This window comes from Balaenoptera borealis, assembly GCF_965194805.1.
Source record: "Balaenoptera borealis genome assembly, chromosome: 8".
In the NCBI taxonomy this organism is placed as follows: Eukaryota; Metazoa; Chordata; class Mammalia; order Artiodactyla; family Balaenopteridae; genus Balaenoptera; species Balaenoptera borealis.
This window is the reverse complement of record NC_138865.1, coordinates 114207496-114232618: the sequence shown is the minus strand read 5'-3', so window position 1 is coordinate 114232618 and position 25123 is coordinate 114207496. Positions and strand designations below refer to the sequence as shown.

At 56.4% G+C, this 25123-nt stretch overlaps 1 protein-coding gene across 31 annotated transcripts in view; it reads right to left on the bottom strand.

The window, feature by feature from the left end:
• The window catches only part of RALGPS1 (Ral GEF with PH domain and SH3 binding motif 1), a 285958-nt gene that overhangs the window by 23421 nt on the left and 237414 nt on the right, over window positions 1-25123 (bottom strand). For 20 of the 31 annotated variants that reach the window (XM_082402645.1, XM_082402630.1, XM_082402658.1 and 17 more), the window contains 4 exons: window positions 23419-23486; window positions 4875-5013; window positions 3428-3585; window positions 1153-1204 (listed from right to left, as the gene is read on the bottom strand). In XM_082402645.1, the coding sequence (XP_082258771.1) occupies window positions 1153-1204; window positions 3428-3585; window positions 4875-5013; window positions 23419-23486 (417 nt within the window). The other 11 variants (XM_082402646.1, XM_082402647.1, XM_082402652.1 and 8 more) reach the window with 4 other exon arrangements.

Genomic DNA, 25123 nt, shown 5'->3' with positions numbered 1-25123 from the left:
CAGGACCACCACGTCACCTCCCTGCGCCTTGCTGTCCACAGGCATGAAACGGGGACACTTTACGAGTAACCACCGCGTAGCTAGGTCTGAGGATGGGGAGAGACCAGGACAGTGCCTGATACACAGGGAGGGCTCAACAAAGATCACTTATCCCCACATGATAGCACTCTGCCTTGTGGGGACTGGCCGGATTCACCCCTTCTCTGGCCATTCATGATTGTGGAGGCTGAGGAGACAGGAGGCTTCAGCACCAGAGGAATGTGTGTATACGTGTGAGAGGCGCATGTAGGCCTGCATTGTGAATGTGCACCCAAATCTGTGTGAGCGTACATGAGTGTGCGTGTGTGGGTGTGTACATACACACGTACACAGAGGGTGTAGCGTGTGAGTGTGTGTGTGCCTGTCTGTGCACACAGGCCGCTGTGCACGCAGGCTAGTGGAGGGGCTACTCTGAGGGACGGTGCAGACCTACCTCTGCGTCACTGGGTCCCCCTGCCTCCCCTCAGAACTTAAGTCGCCACGATGCCCTTCACCTTCGGCGGCGCCTAGGCTGTGGGAGCTCCCCGTGCACAGAGTACCTGTCTTCCCAGAGCCCACCTGGTGCCTGGCACAGAGGAAGCGTCAGCAATGGAGTAGGCGCACGGGGTGAATTCCCGGGGCAGACGGGCTGGCTGCAGGGAGCCCAACCCTGGGCCAGGGTCCCCTTCGTTCACCAGTGCCCAGCACGGTAGGTGTCGGCCCAAAGGCCCGAGGCCACGGGGGTGCAGCGCTCTCAGACCCCACCAGGCGGAGCCACAAGCCCGTCTCCAGACGAGGCCCGTTCTCAGCCTTCTGGTTTCCAGAACCCTCATTTCAGACCAAATCTGCACCCAGGGCTCCTCGGGCGCTGGCCTCAGACTCCCGGGCCAGCTCTGGACCAGGTGATACGCGGGGCTGCCCGAGCAGGGGCTGGGACGCCCGCCCCATGCCCATCCTGCCCAGAGGCCTTCCCGCCTCGGCAGCCCCGCCCGTGGGCTGCACACGCTGACCTGCGGGAGCCACAGGGCGGCCTCACCAGGCTGGGCCGCCGGTGAGGTCGGTGGGGCTGGTCTCCAGCTCCCCGGGCCCTGAGCGACTCCCCTGGGAAGGAGGCCGAGCGGAGGCCACACTCACCTTGCCAGCCCTGAAGACGTCTCTTCACTAAACTCTGAGCTCTCACTACTGCCTGCAAGAGGAACACAGATCGATGAGTGCGGCGGCCTCGCAGGAGAGGGGCCACCCGGAGCGGCCCGTTCTCCTGGGTCACCGGGCCCAGGCCCCGAGATGCACAGACATGCCGGAGGAACAGCTTCCTGACCCTGTGGCTGTCAGCGTGGCTCGGCTTCTGCTTTGCTGCTTCTGTTTCTGACTCTCGGCCCATCCCGTCCCACTGTTCCCTGCCCCTGAAGGTGGGTCCTCCACTCCCTTCCCTGCCCCTGAGGGCTGCAGCTGCCTGCCCACCGGCCCTCTGGGGTCTGGGCCCTTAGGCCTCTGTCTTGGTCTGGCCTGGCTTCACCACCGCCTCCCTTCTGGCCCAAGTAAAACCAGTATCAAACAGGCCTCACCTGGTGAAGACAGGGGCCAAACGAGCACATTTCTTCCTCCAAAGGTCAGGGCTCGACTAGACGCTGGTCAGGGAGCAGCTGCCTAGCAGAGGCCCCGATGGGGCGGCCCTTCAGGTCCTGGGCAGCGTGCACACAGCGGGGCCCAGCCCTCCCCCAGGCCTGCCCCTGTGGCTGACTTGGACTCTCCAAGGCCCGGCTTCAGCCACGAGGACAGCAGAGAGATTTTCTCGGAGGGGCCTGGGTTCCACACTCTTTGCCTGGGCTGCCTGCTGACACCACAGGCGGGCAGTGGGAGGGGGAGAAGGAGGAGATCTCAGGTCCCTTGGGAGTTACAGGAGGGAGGGGACCAGTTCAGCTCCAAACAGGGCACGTGCACATACGGCAACGTGCTCCCAGCCTTTCAGCTCCAAACGGAAAAACATCTGAGTTTCCCGAGTAGAGGAGCCGAGAAACAAACTGCCTGGTGATCTCCCGCCTGGATACTGGACAGCATTGCGTCTGACTCAGTTTTCTGTCTCAGGAATAGAAAGGCCTGGGCTCAGGCACAGCTCAGAAAGTTTCCTGGATGTAAAACAGCTGTTCTGCTGCCCAGCTGAATGCTCTTGGGTCAGCATTTCCCAGACTGGTTCCTCAGAACCCCATCCCAGAGGACTCTCCAAGGAAGATGGTCCCGGCCCAGATAATGAGGGAACCTGCAGACTCCGCTGCCTTCTGGGAGACCCACAGAGCCCATAAGCACGTTAAAGTCTCTGGGAAGAGACCTGCCTACGTGGTTATCCCAGCCTTTCCCCAACTCACAGACCCTGAATTTTTTCCCCAAGGCACACCCATGAACCGCAGGCTACACAGTCCTAAGCTGGTATAAACCCCTGACCAGGTCCAAGTGGGATGACCTCCTTCCTGGACAGAAGGCAGACATGGACCTTGCCTGTCACAGACTTTCCAGCAGGTAGGAGACAGCTGCCCCCTGCAGCGGCACTGCCTCAGAGACTGGCCTCATTTCACGAGGATGTGGGATGTGAGATTCCTGCCCGATTGTCCTGTCTGCACCATCCTCTTCCTTTCCATGCCCAGGGGCCCTCCACCCTACAGGCCTCCGACTAACCTGCTGCCAGCCCCGGGAAGGCTCCCTGTTAAGGGAAGTAGACAGACACACAGACTACAGAAGCATGGGCACACTGAAAGGACACGGCCGGCGGAGAGTATGCTTGTCTGACAGCAGAAATGACCTGGGTGACCTGGTCAGGTGACCTGGACACTGCAGCGGGACAGACCTGTGACTAGAGCTCAACACCATCCTTAGCTCTGACCCCTCCCCTCCTGGCCCCAGCAGCTCAGTTTCTGTCCTTCCACTGACATAAGCACCATTTCTGGCTGAAGTTCAGACATGTGCTTTCATCCCAGAAGATCAGTTTTTTACCCTCCCTCACTCTGGCTTCTCAGTGTGAAGACAGGGGCACAGTGAGCGCCCGGTGGCCGCCCCGCTGCCGTCCCTGGGCAGCACCTCCTCCTCTGCCCTCCGTGCGGGGGCTGTGGCTCCCCAGGGACGGAGCCCCGCGGGGGCAGCGACCAGGCTTTGGCAGTTGCTGGCCAAGGATGGCGGGTCTCAGGTACTTGTCCAGCCTGTCTGCCACTCTCAGGGCCACCAGCAGGATGAGGACAAACCCAGGGCATTTCGTGAAGCCTCGGAGGCCGGGAAGAAAAGGCCTCCCTAGCTCTGGTGACGCCTGTGGGGAGCCCCCTCTGCAGGGGGTGAGGGGCCAGTGGGCACTGCACGGTGACAGAGACAGACACACGCCAGGCTGTGGCCCACCCGCTGTGGTGTGCAGGCCGGAGACGCTTACCGAGGGCGAGTCCATTGGTGACGGCAGAGGAGGAGGCGAGGGCGAGGCCCCTGCGGGGGCTGCGCGACTCCAGGACACTGTCGTCCAGCAGGTGCCTCGCTTTCTCCGATGGGAATGTCGCACTTTTACTCTCAACTACACTCAACTGACACATCATACTGGAAAATGGAAAGGAAGAAAGAAGCAAAGATCCTTATCTAGGGAGTGACAGTGGTTACACCTGCCCTGGCGTCCTGAGCAGACGGCGCAGCTGCAGGAGAAAGACCTCCACCCAGAACCGTGGTCTAAGTCCAGGCTCTGCCCTATCTCCCCGTGTGACCTTGGGCAAGTCACATCCTTCTTCTGAGCCTCAGTATCTCCATCTGTCAAATGGGGACTTATGATACTTGCCCTGCCTGTCTCCCAGGATGACTATGAGGCTCAAGTGAGCGGATGGTGCTGGTGAGACATGGGGCCACACAAGCGAAGGGACAGTGTGACCCTGCGATCAGTACATCTGGTTCTGGAGTCACAAACCTGGTCCAAATCCTCGCTCCAGCCTTACTCACCACTGCAAGGTACTTTACCTGTCGAACCTCACCAGGCTTGTTCTTACAAGGTGTATCATATAGCGCCTACCTTGGAGGCCTGCAGGGGCTCAGTGAGAGAATGCTGGACAGGCACGTAGCAGAGCATCGAGCACAGAGCAAGCCCCGAACACTTGGAAGCAACCCTTTCTCCTCCAGCCTGTGAATGACTCCAGGGCTGGTCTGGGCTGGTTGGGGCTTGTATCTTAATGGTGGAAGGAAGGAAGGAAGGAAGGAAGGGAGGGAGGGAGGGGGGAAGGGAGGAGGGAAGGGAGGAGGGAAGAGGGGAGAGAGGGAGGAAGGGACCCAACTGCTCAGGATTCTGTGTCCGACACCCTGGGGACATGGGCATGGCTGTCCCGGCCACGCTGAGGACCATGCGTGTCCCCCAGCTGTCAGCCCCACACAGCTGGCTGAACCAGCGGCAGGCTCACTGCTCTGCAGGCTTTCTGCAACAATTGGCAAGCAGAGACTCTGAGCCCCAGTACACAAGCACCATGAGACACCTAGTGCTCCCTGGATGACAGTCATGGTGTCCACTGGACTCTGGGGTTTTCCGCAAGGAGGCACTAACCGAGCTTGGGCAAACCTCCTGGAGTCCCTCCACTGTTTCCCTGCCCTTCCCCGCACACTTCCTCCCTTGGCTGCCGAGCCTGTGAAACCCCATCAGCAGTTCGCAGGCTGTGCTGCCGTGGACACCCCCACTCTTCCTGAGCACGTGCCAGGCCTGAGGAGAGGGCACCAGCCCGGGATGCCAAGAGTGCCCGTCAGTGACTCCCAGACGGACGGGGCAGGGCCCGGTGCGCCAGCATTCCCAGCAGCCCTTCAGCCCACGCCCCACGCTCAGCCCAGTCTAGACCCGGGGAGCAGGGGGTGCTCACTCAGTCACCCACTTGTTGCCCAGGCTGTGGCTCTTCCTGTGTCTCGGAACTGGGGGCGTGGGGAGGCTGCCAGTCACAGATGCGTCAGGACAGGTGGGCCGCCGGCTGAACCTCGCAGAACTGGAGCCGCCGGTGGGGGCTGTGAACAGAGCAGAGAGAGTGATGGTGGCGCTGTGGAGGCTCGGGGTGGGGGGGCCGGGTTTGGGGGAAGGCACCTGGCCCGGCTGTCATGAGGGACAAGGTTCTCCCAAGTCCCGTGGGCTTCCACTCGCGAGACCCTGACCCCTCCCTCCCTGCTTCCAGGCTGACAACCGACCGTCAGGAGGGCCAGTGTCCTGCTCTGCGTGGTAGCCCCCTGACCGGGCAGCCCTGCTGCTCATATGGGGGAGAGTGCCATGGACAGACGTGGGGTTGGACGCGGGGATCAGCATCCTGGCCTGTTTCCCTGTGGCGGGACTCTTCCATGGCCACCCAGCTGGGTGACAGAGCTGAGCCTTAACAGGGTGACTTCTGAGTCCAGGTCCAGGGCCCTTACCCTGTGCCCTTCCACGGCCACTTTCTGTTCTCAACCACACATCCGACAAAAAGGGATGTGTGGAGGGCTTATTGGGGAGCAGCAGATTTAATGAGAGGGAGCACAGCTAGGTAGTCAGGGGTTCAGATCCCTGGCCTGTCAGCTATTGCCTGGGTGACCTGGGATGGGTTACTTACTCCCGGAGCCTCAGTTTCCTCATCTGAAAGGTGGGGATAATTCACTCACCTGGCAGGTGGTTGGGAGGGGTCATGAAGTAATGTGTGCAGAGTTAGCGTTCACTCTGGTTTTATTATGATAATATTACCGCGTCCTCCTCAGCTCCAGTCATGGGGCCGACAGGAGGTCATCAGAGCCAGGGGGCCGGGGCCACAAACCCCACTGAGCCGCATATGCAGAGACGGAGGCAGAATCCTTCATGCTGGCCATGTCCACAGCTATGTATTGTGGGGTGTGGTCTGGACCACTGTGGTACTCTTTAGTTTCTGTGGCTTGGGAAGGGAGGTGATTAAGGTGTTACGAAGACGGGTTCTTGGACTCCAATCAATAGAAACTGATAAGAGGTCAGACGAGGAATTCAGACAAGGCTTTATTCGGACTCATGCTCACAGGGGAGTGAAAACAAGTAACAGGTTCCCTTGCTCACTCCCTGAAGGGGGGCGAGCTGGTTCCTTTCGTAGGGTCAGGGCAGGGGCGGATGGGTGGGTCAGGCTGGAGGGGTGGCTTAGGTGGTGTGCCCACCCCTTGGGGGTGCTGTGTGCAGGATCACGTGTAGTACCCTGCTCAGAAGTGGCAGTTGGGTTTTGGCCTTTTTGTAACTTATTGTTCATAATTTGTCCCAACTGCACATGCCCGCAGTTATTTTTAGTCCCTTATAGTTTCTCTGTATCTGTTGCTGGAGGAGACGTTTGTCCAGGTGCAAGCCCTGCAGCAAAGGGCCCCAGGTCCCAGCCTGTCTCAAAGGGAGGTGACCCCAGATGCCAGCCTAGCCTTAGCTACCTGGGCCAGACACCGGAAGTGGGGGCCAGGGTTTCCACCAAGGGGCTGGGCCACTTCCTGCGGAGCGCATCAAACACCCTGCAAACCAAGGGGCTGCTGCCTGGCCGTGCTGGGGAACGTCCTGGAGGGCCTATGAGGCCCGAGGTCCATCCAGGGCTCCAGATCCTCCGCCTCAAGAAGCTGCAGATCCACAAGTGACCTAAGGGTTCCCATGTCCTCCAGCATGCTTGGTTCATTCTTATTTTAGTGTCCAAAACAATGACCCCTGTCCCCAGCCTGTCCACTGCGGAAAGTCTAGCTCCCTTCTGGCACTTCGGAGGGTTCACAAGGCAAGGAACTCACATCATCTTAATCTCTGAATTCCTGCTCGCAGCTGTCATCCCCCTCCCTGCACCCCCTCCACGCTGCACTCCCCACCCCCGACATCTTCTCCTTCACTTCCCCAAGTTCCCGCCGCCAAACCCTTACTAGGTCTCCACTGTTCCGTTCAACAGCTATTCCCCAGGGGTCTCCTCCCTCCTTCAGCCCCCTGCACAACTCTTAGACCCCCTCCCCTCCAAAGGATGCCACTCTCCTGCCATGAGAAAACTGTGCTTGTCAAGTTTGATCTTCCTCGCGTCTGGCTCTGCAATTGCCACGTGCACCTCTGTCCACGCCAGCCTACCTGCCAGGTCCGGGGAGCCGGGACCACCTCCCAGCCCTACTGTTCCCTCTGAGAAGTCACCCCCCCACTTTCCCCTTCTCCCCACTCAGGCCCCTTCCCCAGCCTATGCACACACTCTAGTCTCTCATCTTCCATGAAAAGGTGTCCCGGCCCCGGCTCTCCTCCCAACCAGCCACGCTTCCTCAGACAGAGGCCTGCTCCTGCTTACTCCGCTGCTGCCCCCTCACTCACTCCTCAAGTCGCTGAATCTGGTTTTCATTCCTGATGACATTCCCATTGACCTCCTTTTGGCCTAATCGTTGAACACTCATCGGCCTCCTCACCAGCACCCTTGGTGTCTGAGGCTAGCGATCGCTCGTCGCAAGGCTCTACTTCCTGGGCGTCTGTGACATCACACGCTCCTGCTTCTCCCTGTACTTTTTCAATCGCTGTCACTCTGCCTCCTCCACGGGCTCCTTATCCTCCAGCAGCTGGTGTTGTCTACACAGGCCTCCCTCTTTGGCTCCTGGTTTTGATTTGATTTTAACTCAGCAGATCGGCTGATGACGCAAATCTTTACTGTCTTCCTCTTTTCTGAACCTGAGACCTACATATCCACCCGTTGGCATGACATCTCCATCTGAACTTTCCTAAGATATCACAAGTTCAGCCAGGGTTGAACCTGGACCCTCCTCCTGTATGTCCAGCCTTGGCTGGAGGCCCTGCTGGCCACCCAGTCACCTGGCCTGGAAGGAGGGGTCGTCTTGGCTTCTTCCAGACGGTGACTTGCTTTGCTCTTCTCACTTGCTGTACACGATCACCAAGGCCCCTAGGTTTTGTACACCCCCTCCCTGCCCATCTCTCTTGTCACCGACTGGTCTGGGTCCCCACACTTTATCTTCTTCCTGCAACCAGTCTAATCTTCTCAAATCCAACCACCATACAGATTCATAAGTGTTTGATAAATGGAAAGCTGACCATGTCATTTCCTTGCTTGAAACTGTCAGGGGTATGGTGCTCTATCCCTGCCATACCTGGTCATTTCAGCTCACCTTACAATCCTGATGGAAGAATAAAGGGACAAAGTAGCCAAGACAAATCCTAAGAAGAACAGTACAGGAGGGGGCTTCCCTGGTGGCACAGTGGTTGAGAGTTTGCCTGCCAATGCAGGGGACACAGGTTCGAGCCCTGGTCTGGGAGGATCCCACATGCCGCGGAGCAACTGGGCCCGTGAGCCACAACTACTGAGCCTGCATGTCTGGAGTCTGCTCTGCAACAAGAGAGGCTGCGATAGTGAGAGGCCCACGCACTGCCATGAAGAGTGGCCCCCACTTGCCGCAACTAGAGAAAGCCCTTGCACAGAAACGAAGACCCAACACAGCCAAAAATAAATAAATTAAAAAAAAAAAAAGACTTGTAATGACTTAAAAAAAAAAAAAAAAGAATAGTACAGGACTTGCCCTACCTGATATCAGACCAGAACACAAAACAATAGTAATTCAAACAGTCTGGAGTTGGGGCATGGGCAGAGAACTGTTCAGTGAATCAGAATTGAGAACCCGGACTTGCTTCATGGTGGTGGTGGCATTACAATTCAGAGGGTAGGGAGGCTCTTTTCAGTACATGGGGCTAGAACCACTGGGTTCCACATGGAAAAAGATGAAATTAGAGTCCTCCTACCTTATATTATACAAGTGGATTAATGCCATAAATGTGAAAAGCAAAAATGCAAAACTACTGGGAAAAAACAGACAATCCTTATGACCTTGGGAGAAAGGAAAGAAACAAAAGGCATAAACCCTAAAGGAAAAGAAATGAATAAATTTGACTGCATTTAAAATTAAACATTTCTGCACCAAAACAAAGAAACAAATAGATAAAAGACAGCAAAAGCAATGTTAAAAGGCAAGTTGTAGTCTGGAAGAAGGTATCTGTCACCCACATCACCAGCAAAGGGTTCATGTTCAGATTTATAGAGAACTTCAAATACCAGTAAGAAAGAGACAAACCCACACCCCCAGAAAACTGGCACAGGAGACAAACGGGGAAATTCACAAAAGAGGAAATGACCCCAATGACCAATAACTATAGGGAAAGATGCCTTAACCTCACTGGTAATAATGGGAATGCAAATTATAGTAAAAACGAGGTACATTTTCACCTCATTAGACTGTACAAAAATAATTAGCGTGACAACATCAAGTGTTGGCTAGGTGTGGAGAGACAGGAATGCTAGTACAGGGCTCATTTGAGTGTCAAATATTTGGGAAGCAATCAGCAATGCTGAGTAAAGGTGAAGATGCGATGCCTTCACGGCATCACTGTGACCCGGGGATTCCAATTCTGGGTGTCTGCCCTCAGGAAACTCTTGCATACGTGCACAAGGGGACACGTTTACAATGACGTTCAGTGTGGAAACAGCCTGCATGCCCCTCGGTAGGGAAATGGAGAAGTGAGCTGTGGTCTATTCATTCAACAAATTCTACAGAGCAGGAAAAAATGAAGAAACTGGATCTACAGGTATAAGTATGGATACTGATCCATTCATCACAGAAGCATATGCTAAGTAGGAAGAGCAAGTTGCAAAAGAATGTTTATGTGGATGGCATGATGCCATTTATGTAAAATTTTAAAAACATACCAAAAAATGGTATATATGTTTGTATATAGGTATACCTGTAGTAAAACACAAAAATTTACACAGGATAATCAGAACAGTAGATACCTCCATAGGGAAGAAAGGGAAAGGATGGGGTGAGAGGGACTTCTGCTCTATCTGTAATTAATTAAGAAAATATGGCAAAATGTTAACTTCTGTTCAACATGGGTGGGAGGTACAATGGGTATTCTCTATGTACGTTTCATCATTTAAAATGAGCATACTTGAAAAATGAGTGGACACCCCTTCCGTGCCAGGCACCGTGCTAAGGGGCTGTGTTGGACTCCAGATCCGTCCTTCTCCACGCTGTGCCATGAACTGGGGGCTGCACTACGGGGCCTAGGTCAGTGGGCTTCCATCTGGCTCCTGGTCAGGTCAGAGTGATGGGGAGCCCGGGCCAGAGACGGGGGAAGGGAGGACAGCGAGGCTGGGGCACCGCTTCCTGCAGCTCTCCCCTGCGGTCACCCCTGAGAGGTGCGGTCTCCAGGCCCCCTCTGCTCTGGTTTTGGTAACCGCTGCTTCCCTGCACCCTTGCAGGCCTAGGGGCGGTTACAGTGCCCCACTGTTTCCAGCCGGGGGTGCTGGGCTGTGCCTTGGGCTTCCCGACACCCTCGTTCTGACACTCTCCTCCGATCACCCCATTTGAGTGTCATCTGTGTCTGCCACAGCCCTGCAGTGCCTTCACATTTAACCCACACAACACCCCCTGAGGCCTGTTATTAGCCTTGGTTCACAAATGGGGACGCAGAAGCTCAGGAGGTCAAGCCTCAAGGACAGGGGGCTGGTTGTCGTGGAATCCGGTTCAAGTCTAGGCCTTGTGAATGCACAGAGGGGGCACCTGGGACCACCTGCCCAGCATCTTTGCCAGAAATTGCCCCTCCCCCGATGGGGGTCACAGGAGAGCCAACCCCAGACCAGCGCCACTGTGGCCTTGCCCCTGACCCCGGCTTGGGGGAGACACCTTCCCCAGGATTTTCAGATTTGGGCCAGAAATATGTCTGAGGACAATCTCTCTTTGGGATGAGAAATAAAACCCAGACACGGTCGATGGCCATGTTTCCCTGCCTGTGGAGGAGCAGGCGGGTCTACGGTGAGAGAGGCTCATGGTTAAGGCAAAAAGCGAGGTGGAAGGGAGTCCCAGTGCCCCCCCTGACCTTCCCTGGCCTGGCTGCTCAGCCCTCCCAGCCAGAGTCTGTCTCTGTTGTTTGCAGCCCAAAGAACCTTCTCAAGGAGGCCCCCCCACATCACATTGCCTCTCGGCCAGGTGGCAGGAGAGGGTGCTACCAAAGCAGCTCCAGGTCTTTGCTCAAAACCCATCAACCTCCTCTGTTAGCAGGAGTGTCCTTGCTCAAAACTTGCCAACCCCTCCGACTCTAGCAGCAGTGAACATAAATCTTTAAGTTAAAGGGTCCAGAGATGACAAATGAAGCTACACACACACACACACACACACACACACACACACACACACAAAGAAAAAAACCACATGGAACCAGCTGGGACCAAGATGGCACGAATCTGACTTCCAACAGACCCTGAGTCTCATTATATGTTGATCTGACTACATTAGCACATTAAATGATACATCTACTGGTGGCCGGGACTGGACATTAAGGACCAAAGAAGGATAAAAAGGGGGTGGCACCCCACTCCCTCGAAAAAGCCCCATCCCTTCCCCAGCGGACTAATGCATCCTCCTCCCCATCATTGGCCTCACTCCTCCTCCCTTTGTCTTTACTTAAAATTAATTGATCTGTGAATTTAGTTCCTGCTTCTCCGTTCTTTGGCCACTGAATAAAGCTTGTGCTGTGTTGATCTCAGCTTCTGTTTCGTCATTTGCCTATCGGGACCCAGATGGAAAAAATAACCCTCCTTGGCTGAGACAGAGAGCTCAGGCTAAGGCTCGAGCAGGGTCCACACGACGTAATTCGGTAACAAGAGGGGGTGCTGTCTGAGGTACCAATTCCAGCCTGCATATGGCATCTCAAGAACGGGGCTCTGACAGACCAACCCATAATAATGAAGTCAGAAAGTCATGGCCTGGACTTCACCAACCCTGGGAGGGTCCATGGGAGCCAGCGAGGACTGTGGCTAAGCTTCGTGTATGTGTGCATTTTCCTGTGAGGGGTTCCACGCCGCCATCAGCTTCTTCGAGGTTGTCATTCTTAACCAGGGCATGTTTGTATCAGAAGCATCTGGAGGGTGTGTGAGAAATGGAGTTTTTTTGGCCCATTCCAGGAGGGTCTGATTCTGCTGGCCTGGGGGGGTTTGGGGGCGCTGATCTCCAGGTGGTTCTGACGGCACCCGGTGAAGAACTTCTGCTCAAAGCGATGGAATGAAAGCAAGTTCTGTCCCACGTGAAACATCTCGCGTAGCTGCTGCGGGGAGGAAAGGCAAGCGTGGAAGCATCCGGCTTTGTTTCTGTTCGGCACATACTGCTCAATAAATGGGTCCATGCGGAGGGTGGAATGCGCCTTGTGTGTCAGCTGCATGTACGTGGGATTACAGTCTCACTGCCTGAGTCACTCTGGCTCCCACCCCAGGTTCAGAAATTATTTGATAAAGGTCAAATCGCCTGGCTCCTCCTCATGGTTTGAACTGGTGGTAGTATTAAGAATGGTGATAATTGAATGCTAAGGGCCTGGCCCCGTGCTGTGGGCGGGTACTCCGAGGAGGCCCGATCTGCAGGTAAGAGAGCCAGGGCTTCTATCTCTCCCACGCGCAGGACCTGGGCCCAGGGCTACACCACTCTGCTGGTGGTGGCGAGTGGGGGCCACGTGGCGGGGGAGGAGCTCTAGCAGTTCAAAGGTCAGGCATTAGTGGAAACCTGAGGAAGGAGGAACACAGTGACACACTTGAGGTGATCTGATAAGCAGGAGGCACTTCCTGAAGGCAACATGTGATGGATAAGGTCCAATTGCTACTCCCGGGGAAGGGAAGGTGAAGGAGACTGACGTCTATTATGCAGCAACTGTGTGCCAGGCTTGTGTAAACACTTCAGTGTCTGAATTCAATGACTCCTGTGCAGTTGATACTTTGACTATCCTCGTGTCCTCGTGTCAGAGGCACACCAGGTCACGTGGCAGAGGGGTGCTGGGTTTGCTCCTTTAACCGGCCGTGTGTGCAGTAAGAGCCGTATGCTCTGAGGCTCTTCTGGGAACTTCCTCAGCCTCTGCTCACTCCTGATCCACTCCCTTCCCCACCTGTCTCCAGTGGTTCCTGCATCCTGGCTCTGACCCCCAGTTCTGGCTCTCCCAAGCCTCCGGACTCGCCCTTGGTTTCTTCCACTCAGCTCCTGACTCTCCCTCCAGGCTGAGGCCCAGATCCGCCCCCCCTCTTCTCCCTGCTTTGGACGGGAGGCATGCCTGGCCTCAGATGCCCCTCAACCCAGCTGAGGGAACGGTTGGGGGTTGGGGGGCGGCGCAAGCAGAAGAGGCTGTGATCTTCCTAGGCCCAGGGTCCACGCTGAGGCGCTCAGAGTGCCCTGGGTCTCAGACACTCCCATCCCTGCACTGCGGACCAACAGCCCGGGGTTTGACGCTGAAGCAGAAGAATTTCCATTCAGCTGGGACCTAGGGATGGAGGTGGCCTCTCTGACCGTAAGTAACACTCTGCTACTGAAAGGCCTCACGTCCCTGCCCCACCAAGGCCTGGTGGGGGGGGGGGCACCACGTGACAGCACCAGGGACACGTGTCTTCTGGGACTGGTTCTGAGCGGGTGGCTGGCAAGTTTGTTTTTCCCTGTCCTCGGGGCGGGGGCAGGGGCGGTGAAAATGAGCCTGGCTCTGGCCTGGCTTAGCAGAGTGTGGTCCCCACTGCCCAGCCCGATATGGCACGGACAGCTGGAAAAACTGACCACGCGGCTTGACTATCTCAGAAGATTGCTCTATTTTTCCTCTGCAAAATTTTTCCATGAATAATCTTTAAGTGGCTGTTTAGCAGTTTTATTGGAACATATGAGAACTGACAGTCACTGGGGAACAAGATATCATGAAAGAAATCTGGTTTTCATTACATTTCTCTCAAGAAACTGACATGCTGCCCAACAGACCACTCATTGACTGGAAGAGAAAAGAGCACAGGGCCCTCTAACAATGGCTTTGGAGTGGACAGGATTAAGGATGATGAATGGCGACAGCAAAGAACATGGAATCCAGAGGCAGACAGGCCTGGGCTCCCACTGGTATCCGCCACCTCCCGGCTGAGTGACCTTGGGCGAGTCACTCGTACCTCTGAGCCCGAATTCTGCATCTGCAAGACGGGGGCAGTGGTCTGGCCTGGCAGGTTCCCTGTGAGGAGGAAACGACACAGCAGCCTCCCGCCTTCCTCAACAACACCCGGGCCAGGTGCGGTACAGCCACTCTGAATTAGAGAGCTGACGTTCTGCCTTCACGCAGTCACAGTCAAGTGGGGACACAGACAAGCAACCAGATAATTACACCCAGGAAAGACACATGCTTGGATAGGAAAAAAATAAATAAATACGGTGACAGCAAGAACTATCAATACATCAATCGAATAACTACCACAACCATAATGGTGGCGGTGTTGGTGATGGCTGACATTCATCGAGCACCTACAAGGTGCCAGATGCTGTGCTCAATGTTCTGTACACAGGATCTGATGTAAGCTTCACAGTAACGCTGCCTTGCAGGCCCTATCGGCATCTCAACAGTGTGGGACCTGCGGTCGGAAGGGTCAGGCGAGGGGCTGGTGAGCAGTGGAGCCATGATCAGGGCACCTGAGAACACAGGAAGGTCAGAGAGGACCCAGAGGGTCTGACCTCCAGACTGGCGCAGGAGTTCCAGCAGGGGCGGCCGTACAGACAGAAGGCGCAGCGTGAGCAAAGCCACCACGACGACAGACACAGGACCTACTCAAGAAACCGCAGAGAGCCGGCCAGGCTGAAGAGCTGGGGGTGGCGAGTGTGTGTGTGTGTTTGTGTGTGTGTGTTTGTGTGTGTGTGTGTGTCTGGGGGGGCCCAGAGGGGCCTGGAGCTCAATGAGGGGAAGGCATGGAGATTTTTAGGAGAGGGGGTGATATGCTCAGATTTGTACCCTAGAAATCTCACTCTGGTCAAGACCACAGGCTGGGAAGGAGAGATGTGAGCCACAGGTGTCTAGGAGGTGGACCAGCTGCGTGGCATGAGGGGTACTCGGGGGTAACCATCAGTGGAGGCTGGTGCTATTCACCAAGGAGGGAGCAGGCTGGGGGGGCCGATGAGAAGCTCAGTTTGAGATTGATGTCCGCGGGCCACCGGGTAGATGGGTGCGGTGCTCGGGAGATATGGCAGCTGGGGACAGGTGTGCAGGACTTGTCAGCACAGGGGTGTGTGGAGCCCCGGGAGTGGGCAAGACACCCAGGCTGTAAGTTCAGTGGGAAGGGGGAAGGCCTGGGACAGAAGGCGGGAAACCAGTGTTTGTGGGAGGAGAAGAGAAAGGCTAAGAAGGAACGTGTGTGAAACCAGGATCAACAGAACAGATATTTGAGAAAATGATCATTTTAAATTCACAAAGAGAGTGATCTTGTGCTTCGTTCATAATTCTAAAGGAAGACGGCTCAGAAGTGTTGCACGATTCTGACTTCAGCAGCCCCTGGTCTCAGCTGTCATGTCCTCCTCTCAGAGGCGGCCTTGGCCAGCCCGCCAGCACCAGGACCCTGCCAGGAGCCAGGGGCCTCTCCTACCCACCAGCGTGGACCACAGCAGACAAGCCCAAAGCGCCCCAGAAACGACCTCCTGTTCATCCTGTACGTTTCTCTTGGGAGAGAAAGAACTGCTGGTCTTCTCCCACCCTCAGGGGTTAAATTAGACACAGGCGAGGGCTTTCATTGAGATGCAGGGCCCAGTGCTTCACAGAATTCAGGTCCCTGAGTTCTCACAAAGAGGGCGGCAACCCCATCCTCCTGGGCACGTGTGGCCTGTGCCTGGCCTTCTCAGCGCCCATCCATCTGAAGCTAAGCAATTGTGTGTGATTTCCCGCTGACCGTCCATCCCCGCCCCCGCCCCGACACCAGCCCCGGGAGGAAGGGACCGTGTCCCCAGTGCCCAGTGCAGGACTGGGCGAGCAGCCGGAGCACCAGCCGAGTGTGCCGAATGGCCCAGCGCCATGCCCACGGCTGCAGAGAAGCCGGCTCTGCGGAGGGGGACACGTGGCCGGGATAGGGAGCCTCGTTCCCATGGGTTCCAGCGGCATCGGAGCGGCCCTGTCCGGGGTCAGCACTGCCCGATTTAAGCAGCCTGGCAGCCCTGCTGCCGCTCCTGGGGCTGTGCTCCAAGTCTCACACATTTGAAATTAATGCGAGGCAGCTGTGTCGGAGGGAAACGACTCAATCTGGAATCACAAGACTTGCATTCCAGTCCAGCCTCGGCCTGGGCTGAGCTGGGAGCCCGTGGTCCAGTCTGCTCAGGCTCCGAGCCTCCGCGTCGTCCCTGGAGACCAGGATGACAACTGGCACGATCTGGAGCCATCGAGCACCGCCCTGAGCGTCTGGGGCACAGCGCCCACTTTCGCCCGATTCCAAGGGGTTCTGCGTCGTTTGGTTTCTCTCCTGCGTGGGCTAAGAGCCTTGTTCTCAGGCCGGGGCCCTCCCTGGGTCTGCCAGAGCCCTGTGGCCCTCTGGGGCCCGGGGGCCCCTCTACACAGAAAGTTTGTTTGTGTTGAAAGCCTTCTCTGGCCAGGTTTCATGGCTGAGCCTGGGAGCCCGTGACTTTCACATTCACACGCGTTCTTTGTTTCTCATACATGTAGCTCTTACGGGTCCTTACTGTGAGCCAGGCTCTATCTCACACTCACTCAGTTTGCTCCAGTTCATTTCCTTCTGAAAAACGGCATCCGATCACCCTTCAACTGTGGTGATGCCCAGACGCTTTCTCCTCAGAGCCAGAGGCCCAGATTCCCAGACCGCAGCAGGCAGCAGGTTCAAGTCTTGGTTCCTCTGCTTGACCTTGACGCTAACAGGCTACTAAGACAGGAGACTCCAAGGACAAAGTAGATGTGAACTCCAGGGGGAACTGGCTCCCTGGCTCTTGAGCCCCTCACTAGGAGCCCCTACCTACTCTGAGAATATAAGAGGGTAGAGAGGGGGGTCCTCGTCCCTCACTCGTGGGGGGCTCTCTCACTCTCGTCGACCACAGTGAGGGGTCTCCAGGCCACTTGAGGAGCTTGCTCTATGTCCCCTGGCAGCTGGGAAACCCAGGGCACTCCCAGTGCCTCCCTCAGGCCTGGAGCCCACATGGCTGCAGCCAGAGGACAGCGGTGGCCACACTAGGGTTAGCTGTGCTCACAGGTCCATCGGTACCAGGACAGGTACGGCCTCCATGGACCAAGGTGGCCCCTGTGAGGAGAGCTGGCGTGGAGCTGAAGGCTTGAGGGGACCCCAAGCAGCAAGAAGCTGGCAGCGGGCACAGCCTGAGGGGCCATGCAGTGGCCCCTGGAATAAATCTGCATCTGCCTGGGCCAAGGGGCCGGTGGAATCTCTGCAGAACCCATGAAAGTGCCGTGAGAGGAAGAAGCACCTAGAGTCGGCACTGTGCCCACACCGTTCTTGGCACCCGGACCCTGCAGTTAGCCAGCCGAGGAAGGTGGAGATCCTGCAGTTAGCCAGCCGAGGAAGGTGGAGACCCTGCAGTTAGCCAGCCGAGGAAGGTGGAGACCCTGCAGTTAGCCAGCTGAGGAAGGTGGAGACCCTGCAGTTAGCCAGCCGAGGAAGGTGGAGACCCTGCAGTTAGCCAGCCGAGGAAGGTGGAGAAATGCCCAGGGAGGGAGAGCGGCCAACACCCCTGCTCTCTTGTCACAGGTAGTCAGGCCCCAGCTGGGGCGAGGGAAGGAGAGTTAATGCCAAAGCAGGTTTGGAGTTCTACTCTTACATGGAACCAGCCTTCTAAGGACCACGTTGGGACAGCCTGCGACTCCAAGTGTCTGTGGGAAAGTCACAGATGTGCCAAAGTTGTCACCAGAGGCAGGGTGCTTCCTGCCCTGCACAGATGATGGGGACAGAGCCCAGAGCGCTCTGGGGCCCTCAGGTGCATCCTGCTTCTTCCACGTGTTGGGTACAGGTGACAACCAGTCCAGACCCCTGGGCTCAGCAACTGGCTCTGCCCCTTCCTCCAGGCATAAGATGGGGGGTGAGGGCGTGCACCCCAGCACCTTCACCTATAGGATGGGGATGATATTGCACACACACACACATCCCCCCTCACAGGGTGGGTGTGAGGCTCACCAAGCAAGCGCATGGGATGGGCTTAGAACAGTGCCTGGCAGAGAGTATACCCTCAGTACATGTTAGCTGCCGTTACTATTACGATTACTATTATTATCTTTGCACCCCTGTTTCCCTACCATGAACCAACTGGAGAGGTCTACCTGCCCTCTCCTTGGGCCTGGCAGGCCTTTGTGGACTGCCTTGACCTACAGGGTGTGGCAAAAGCAAGGCTATGTGACTTCCCAGGTGGGTCACACAGATGCCATGATGCTTTGGGGACATCCGCTTTCGGGGAGCAATGCCATGCAAGAGTTATGAGACTGCCATGCGGCAGGGGAGCCCAGGCCACATGGGAGGCCACATGTACATTCGTGTTCTGCCCCAGATAACAGCCAGCACCACGCATGTCCAGATGGTTCCAGCCCCCAGCACCAAGTCCCTCTCAGCTTTCAAGTCTTTCCAACTGAGACCCCAGATATCGTGGAGCAGAATTTGGACAGGCTGTTTCCTGTCCAGATTCCTGACCTGCAAATCTATGCATAGAATAAACTGGTTGCTTTGTGCCGCTAGCTCCTGGGCTGGCAGGTTATGCGGCCGTGGTACCTGGCGCGGCTGGTGAGTGGTGAGCTGGAGCTGAGGTGAGGGCACTCTGGCCCCCCATCCGGTGCTCTGTCGGCTGTGTCACGCTGTCCCTCCGTCTGGTCAGCATCTGAGCCTGCCTGCGAGGGCCAGGAGCTAACATTCCTGAGTGGTAAGTGCGTGCCAGGCACTATCTAAGGGCTTTTCCGGCCCAGCCTCAGCCCTGTGAAGTAAGCCTACATGAAGTATTTATTCCTATTCCCATTTCACCAGTAAGAAAACCGAGGCTCAGAGGGACTACGCCAATTGCCCAAGGTCCCAGAGCTAGGAAGTGCAGGAGCCAGACCTTGCACTCAGGTCCACCTGACTCCAAAGCGGGGCTTTTACCCGCTGGGCCATAGAACAAGGAAGATGGAAAGGTGTGTCGGAGAGCAGTCCTGAAGGAAACTTGCCGCCCAGGGTGAGATTTTCCATGGACTTGCTTTGCTGCCAAGGAATCTTCAGAGAAAACCTGTCAGTTGGTTCAGCCACGTGGAGGTGGGGCTCCCGAGATCTGGAAATGTCTTCACCGGTTCCAAGGCACACACAAACATCGTTTGCCCTCTCTTGGGGTCAACGTTCTTTATGATTTTTGCTCTCCAGGAAAATATTAGTTCATTTATATAAACTAAACATTACATATGGCGGGGGGGAATGGAAGACGTGGCATTCCTGGCCTTTTTTCTCCCCAGACCAGAAACTGAGAAGGTTTCTCCACTTCCTTTCTCACAGTCTGTCCATCTGTCGGTGCAGAGCTGCTGGCACAGCTGCTCCCCAGGGGTGGAGAGTGGGGTGCAGGGGCATCGCAGTGACGGAGGGCGCAGCTGCAGCTCGGGGACCACCTCGACACCAACCGAGGCCCCGGAGACCCAAGCCCAGGGCTGCTCCTGATGCAGGGCCAGCATTTCCCCTGCGGAGCCAGCGAGCTGGCGGGGCAAACGGGCGCAGCTGCAGAGAGGGGTCAGGGAGCTCCTGCTGGCCTCCTGGGGCTCCTGTGCCCCCCCCGTCCCCTCACACCTTCAGATGCCTGCCTCCCCCACTGAGGGGTGAATGGAGCCCAGGAGGGCAGGTCTTCGCCGGGTTCCACCGGGGCCCGGCTCACCGTCGGCCCTGGCACGTGAAGCTTCGAGTGAAGAGATGCCTCTTGGGGCCTCTACTCGGCAGGTGTGGGGTGCCTGCTGGCTGGAAAGAGCCCAGAGCTGTAGCCCCAGCCCCCATCCCGAGGAGCCGAGGGAGGCTGCGTTCCTCCCACTCCTGGGCCTGCAAGAGGCACATTCCTGTCCCCGGATCTGGTCGGGCTCCTGTCACGCAGCCCAGTCTAACTGCCAGACGCAGAAGGCCTCCCTGGAGCTGCCCTCTGGTCCCGCCCCCCACGGGACCCCGCGGGTCCCCTCTGTCGTCTGAGGGTGGGAAGCCGGGACCACAGAGTGCGTCTGAAGCCTTCCAGATGCTCCCGGGCCCTCTGGTGATCAATGAAAACCTTAACATCCTGTTTCCAGGCTGGAGCCAGGGATTTGAAAAGTCAGTGCAGACGCTCCTGGGCCCCGGGGTCTGCCGGCCACAGTGTGTGGAAACGCCGGCCTCAGCACTTTTCTGGGAGGAACGTGGAGTCAGCAGGCAGCCTGGGAACCAGGTGCCCACAGGGCCTCGCCAGGAGCTCAGAGACCAAGCGCCCCAGGTGCCGGGCTCTGGGAACCCCAGGCTGGTGGGGAAAGCAGACACAGAGGGACAAAGAAGCTGCAAGAGGGTATAACGCAAGGTTGGCAAACTCTGGAAAAGGCCAGGTAGTGAATGTTTTAGGCTTTGCAGGCCGTGGGGTCTCTGTCCCAACCTCAGCTCTGCTGTCGTAGCGAGCGAGCCGCCAACGTGCCCACGGCCGCGTGTGGCTGTGCTCCGATACAAACCAGGGTGGGCTGCGTTAGGGCCATGGTGTGCTCCTTGCCCCCAGTGTAACAGGGGGCCTGACCTGGGGGGCGGGGGGCTGGGTGGAGGAAAGGCTTCCGTGAGGCCATGACGTTTTGCTAAAACCTGAGGAGTGATTCAGGTGACAGAGGCAGAATCATAATATTGACAATAATACCATCATCCTAATAAAGTTACACTTGATGAGTGTGTTCCATGTGTCAGGGACTTGCTAAGTGTTTTACACACACATGACCTCAATAAATTTGCACAACTCTCTGCGGGAGGTATGATTATGCCCACTTTACAGATGGAGAAATTGAGGCTTGGCGGGTATGTGGGGTGTTCTGTCTGACCCTTCAGATGCATTCTTCGCCCTGCTTGGTGCCCGTGGGAGGCTGACCCCCGAGAGGCATCTCTTGGCTCCCTCACCCAGGCCTCCAATTGGGTTTGGCCGATGGGAGGCTCCGGCAGCAGATGGGGCGGGAGGGCAGAGGAGAGAGAGGTCAGGGCATTTTTTTCTCCCCCCTCCTTCCTGCTTCACCCTCCGCTACCACAGCTCCTGCCAAGCTGACTGTCCTCTGCGATCCTCTGCGACTCAGAGCTTGCCAGAGTCGGTAATATTTTTCCCCACCAGGTCCTTCAGCCTAGAGGCGCTGGGGGCCTCGCTATCCTTTGTCTGAAGTATTTATTCCTACTGCCATTTCACCTTCATTAAGTTTCTTCCTGTGAGTCATCCGGGGGCAATTCTGTTTCCTGCCAGGAGTTTCTGACTGATGCTTGAGGTTAGTTAACTTGCTGGCTTCTGGTTTCACATGGCTAATACACAACGGAGCAGGTGGAGGTGATGGGGGATGGGATGGAAGGAGAGTCCGGCTGAACCTTGAGGAGGCTGGACCGGCAGCTGGATCCCAGCTCCAGTACTGGTTTCCAGCACAGGCAGGGGTCAAAAGTGAAAGCAACTCCTCCTTTCCGACCCCGGGCTCAGTGAGTGGTCCAGTCCCAGAGATCCCCAACTAGCAGTGTTAGTTTTCTGCGTCTGGCTCCTGTCTCCAACCTGGGGCACTGGGAGATGAATCTTCCAGCATGTCTGGAGGGTAGAAAGTGTGGTGGTGGGCACTTGTTGGCACCTGGGGAAGGCCAGAGACGTATGTGGTCATCCTGTTAAGGTGTATTAACCAGATAGGGTGCAGAGGCCTCTTATTCAAACTGATTTGGAGGAGACTCAGAAGGGCAGAACACTTTGTATTTGAGCCCACTCTCCGGCTCCAGAATTCTGGCATTCTCTCCTGAAGAAATAGTCTTGAGTGGTTAGCATTTCCTATTGTTCCTTCTGTGGCCCGAAACGATTGCTTTAGAATCCTACTGCTACTTCCTACACCCCTCTGGTGAAATCCCTGCCCCCCGTCCACCCCCTACCCAAGGTCAGGTGTAGCTGAGTGTCCGGAAGGAACACGGCCGACTGAGCGGGGGAAGGTTCTAGAACAGGGGCAGAGCTGAGAAGGCAGAGAAAGACCAGTGCCAGGAGCTTCCCTTCTGGTCACCTCTGCTGGTGGGTCATCTGCTACGTGTGGAAGGCAGCGGATGTGTGGGAGGAGACTGCAGAAGATATTTTCATGTTAGGCACATGGAACCCTGTGAAGATCAAGCTCAGGCCAGCACTCTGTCTCTTGAGGTGTGGACAGCAGCACTTCCAAGGCTGTGTGGATCAACCAGCGTCTCCCTCTGCTAAGTTACTGTGGGACCCGCCCCCCCCCCCCGAGGGGGGACTAGGGGCAGGGTCCAACCTGCACAATGGAGCCAGGAGAGGCTGGGAAAGGCAAGGAGCCTAGAGAAAACCCTCAGGGCAGAGGCCTTGTTTGGGGGCGCTAGTGGGAGGCTGCATACCCCACCCCTTGTGGCTCTGCGGTCCTGGGCCCAGCAGCACTGCTGCACTGGCCTGGCTCCAGAAAGGAGAAAGAGTGGCTTGAGGCATCGACAGGCTGGAGGTGGCACGACACCGGGCAGCAGCCCGCGACAGCCACCCCCTCACCAAACACTCACTGCCTGTCAGACTCTACGCTGCGCGCCTTCTGAATATCATTTCAATTTTGACATTCCAGCGACTCTGGGATGGACGACTTATTATTCCCCATCTTATGGGTAAGGAAACTGAGGCCCAGAGGGCATGAAGTGGCTTGTCCAAGACTGCAGTGGCCTAGAACCCAGGTTGGTGTCACCCAAGCTCAAACCAGGAGGAGGAAATACAATCAGACCCCCGTCCCCAATCTGGTCCCTCCCCAGGCAGCAGCAGAGCTCAGTCCCAGTGACGAGAGTTGGCTGGAATACAGATAAAAGGAAACCGTCACAGACATGACTCTGAAGCAGCTAACACCGCGTGCACACGTGGGGGGAGGGCTTTAAAGTGTGACCCTGCCCGGGTGGCACAGCCCTGCAAGGTGAGAGCTAGTATCACCTCCATCTTGTGGATGAGGCCAGCGAGGATCAGAGAGGTAAAGTGACAAAGCTGGAAACGTCACAGCTTGGATTTGACTTCAAAGCCTGGGTCCCTAATCTCTAGGGAACACTGTCAATATGTCAATAAAACTGATGCCCGAGGAAGGCGAGCCATCTGTGTGTGGTGGGAAATACCCCAGGCATCTCGCGCACCCTTCCGGGGCTTGTCAACCCGAGCCTGGCGGTAGGCCCGATGACAAGGGTCCAGGTGACCGGGAGAAGGTGCTGGGGTTTTCTCTACCCTGTGCATGCTCCCGGCTTGGGGTTCTGACCTTGCCTGTCTTAGGTCTCAGGCTCTTCCAGGGAGCCCCAGCCCAGAGGTGCCCCACAGGGGCCCCATGTGATCAGAAGCCTGGGCAGGCTGTGAGCAGGGACGCTGAGTCTGCCAGCCTGCAAACCGGACTCTGGCCTTTGGCTCCACAGGAAAGGCCAACCCTGTCAGCCACGTTAGGGCTACTGGAGAGTCTGCCCCCACTCGAGGTGGCTACGATACCTGCAAGATCTTCCTTGGAAGAGACTAGTCTCGGGGAGCTGCTTCCTGGTTCAATTCTGAGCGACAGTCTGAAAACAAAGATTTTCAAAAGATTAGATGGGCTCTGGTGTGTCAGGGGGTGGGGAGCGGAAGGTAACATGTGCACGCTTGGAACTGAGAAGCTGGACTGCTGTTAAGGGCTATTACAGTCACAGAACCCAGGAATACTCTGAGGTCTGCTCCAGATCACAGCCACTTCCTTCCAAGGTCCCCAGGGGATTTCCATGACCAAAAAATAATGGTTAAGGAAGACACAGTGAACAGTGTAATCATGGTCCATCATCTGCTGGGCACAGATGTGTTCATTCTCAAGACAACGCTATGAACTAGGAACACCATCCCCGTCTTGTAGAGGAAGAAACTGAGGAGCATCGAAGTCAAGCAGCTTCCCCAAGATTCACAGGGCTAACAGGTGGCCGAGCAGGGGACCAGGGCTGTCTGACCCCAAACCCCAAACCAGGGTGTTTAATCATTAGACTGCACTCTCTCTCAGATGCCTCCAGAGAGGCATGACACAGTGGTTATTACTATTTTTTAAAAGCATCGATTAAGAACTTCTGGGTGAAAATGACAAGAGTGAAGCCGGCTGCGAGACTTCTCTCTCACCCAACAAAACGAACAAACAATTATAAAGGCTCAGGAGTAAAAGAACTCACCAGCTGCTACTCAGCAAGGGAGGGGGTATAAACTGAAGCCATGAACTTCAGAAACTTGTAGCCAAGAAAAGAAAAAGTGGATCCTGCAGTCTAACCGAGTCCTAACATGGTGCGGCTCCTATCCTGCCCTCTGAGACTTCTCGGTGGGTCTGAGCGAGAGTTCTTCCCTTTCCCTCTTCTGACTGGCTGCAGATTCTGGAGAGAAACGGATGGGCCAGGTGGATAGTGTAGGGAATACTCTGATGGAAACGAAGCCTCCATGGCGGTGGCGGGGGGATGATTCGAAACCTGAGGGTATCCTTTTCTGGAATGGGATACAGCCCGAAACTAGGTGGAGGAAACCCTGCTGTAGGCCTTTCAATAGAGCCGCTGTCTCGGGGGCTTCCCTGGTGGCGCAGTGGTTGAGAATCCGCCTGCCAATGCAGGGGACACGGGTTTGAGCCCTGGTCTGGGAAGATCCCACATGCCGCGGAGCAACTGGGCCCGTGAGCCACAACTACTGAGCCTGCGCGTCTGGAGCCTGTGCTCCGCAACAAGAGAGGCCGCGATAGTGAGAGGCCCGCGCACCGTGATGAAGAGTGGCCCCCGCTTGCCGCAACTAGAGAAAGCCCTCACACAGAAACGAAGACCCAACACAGCCATAAATAAATAAATTAAAAAAAAAAAAATAGAGCCGCTGTCTCTAAAACAGACCGCTTGCTCCCTGCCTCCCTGGAGCCTGAGCCCTGCGTCCCCCCGCCGGCTGCACGAGAGGGCAGAGACTGAGGAGCCCTGGGCCTCACAGCACAGCAGGAGGCAATCCAGCCCCTCTCACACACGGGAGCAGGGTCAGACGTCGCCTCCCTTCACGAGAGCCGTGGAATATCCAGATGAAGCCTCTCACGTGGAAGCAAGATGAAAAGAAACAGTGTGGCAAACTAGCAAACGTCCTCTCAGGAAAGAGAGAAAGAGGAAAGAAGAGAGCATTATCCAGATTGCCCAGCCCAGAAGGCAGCCCCAAGGAACACGAG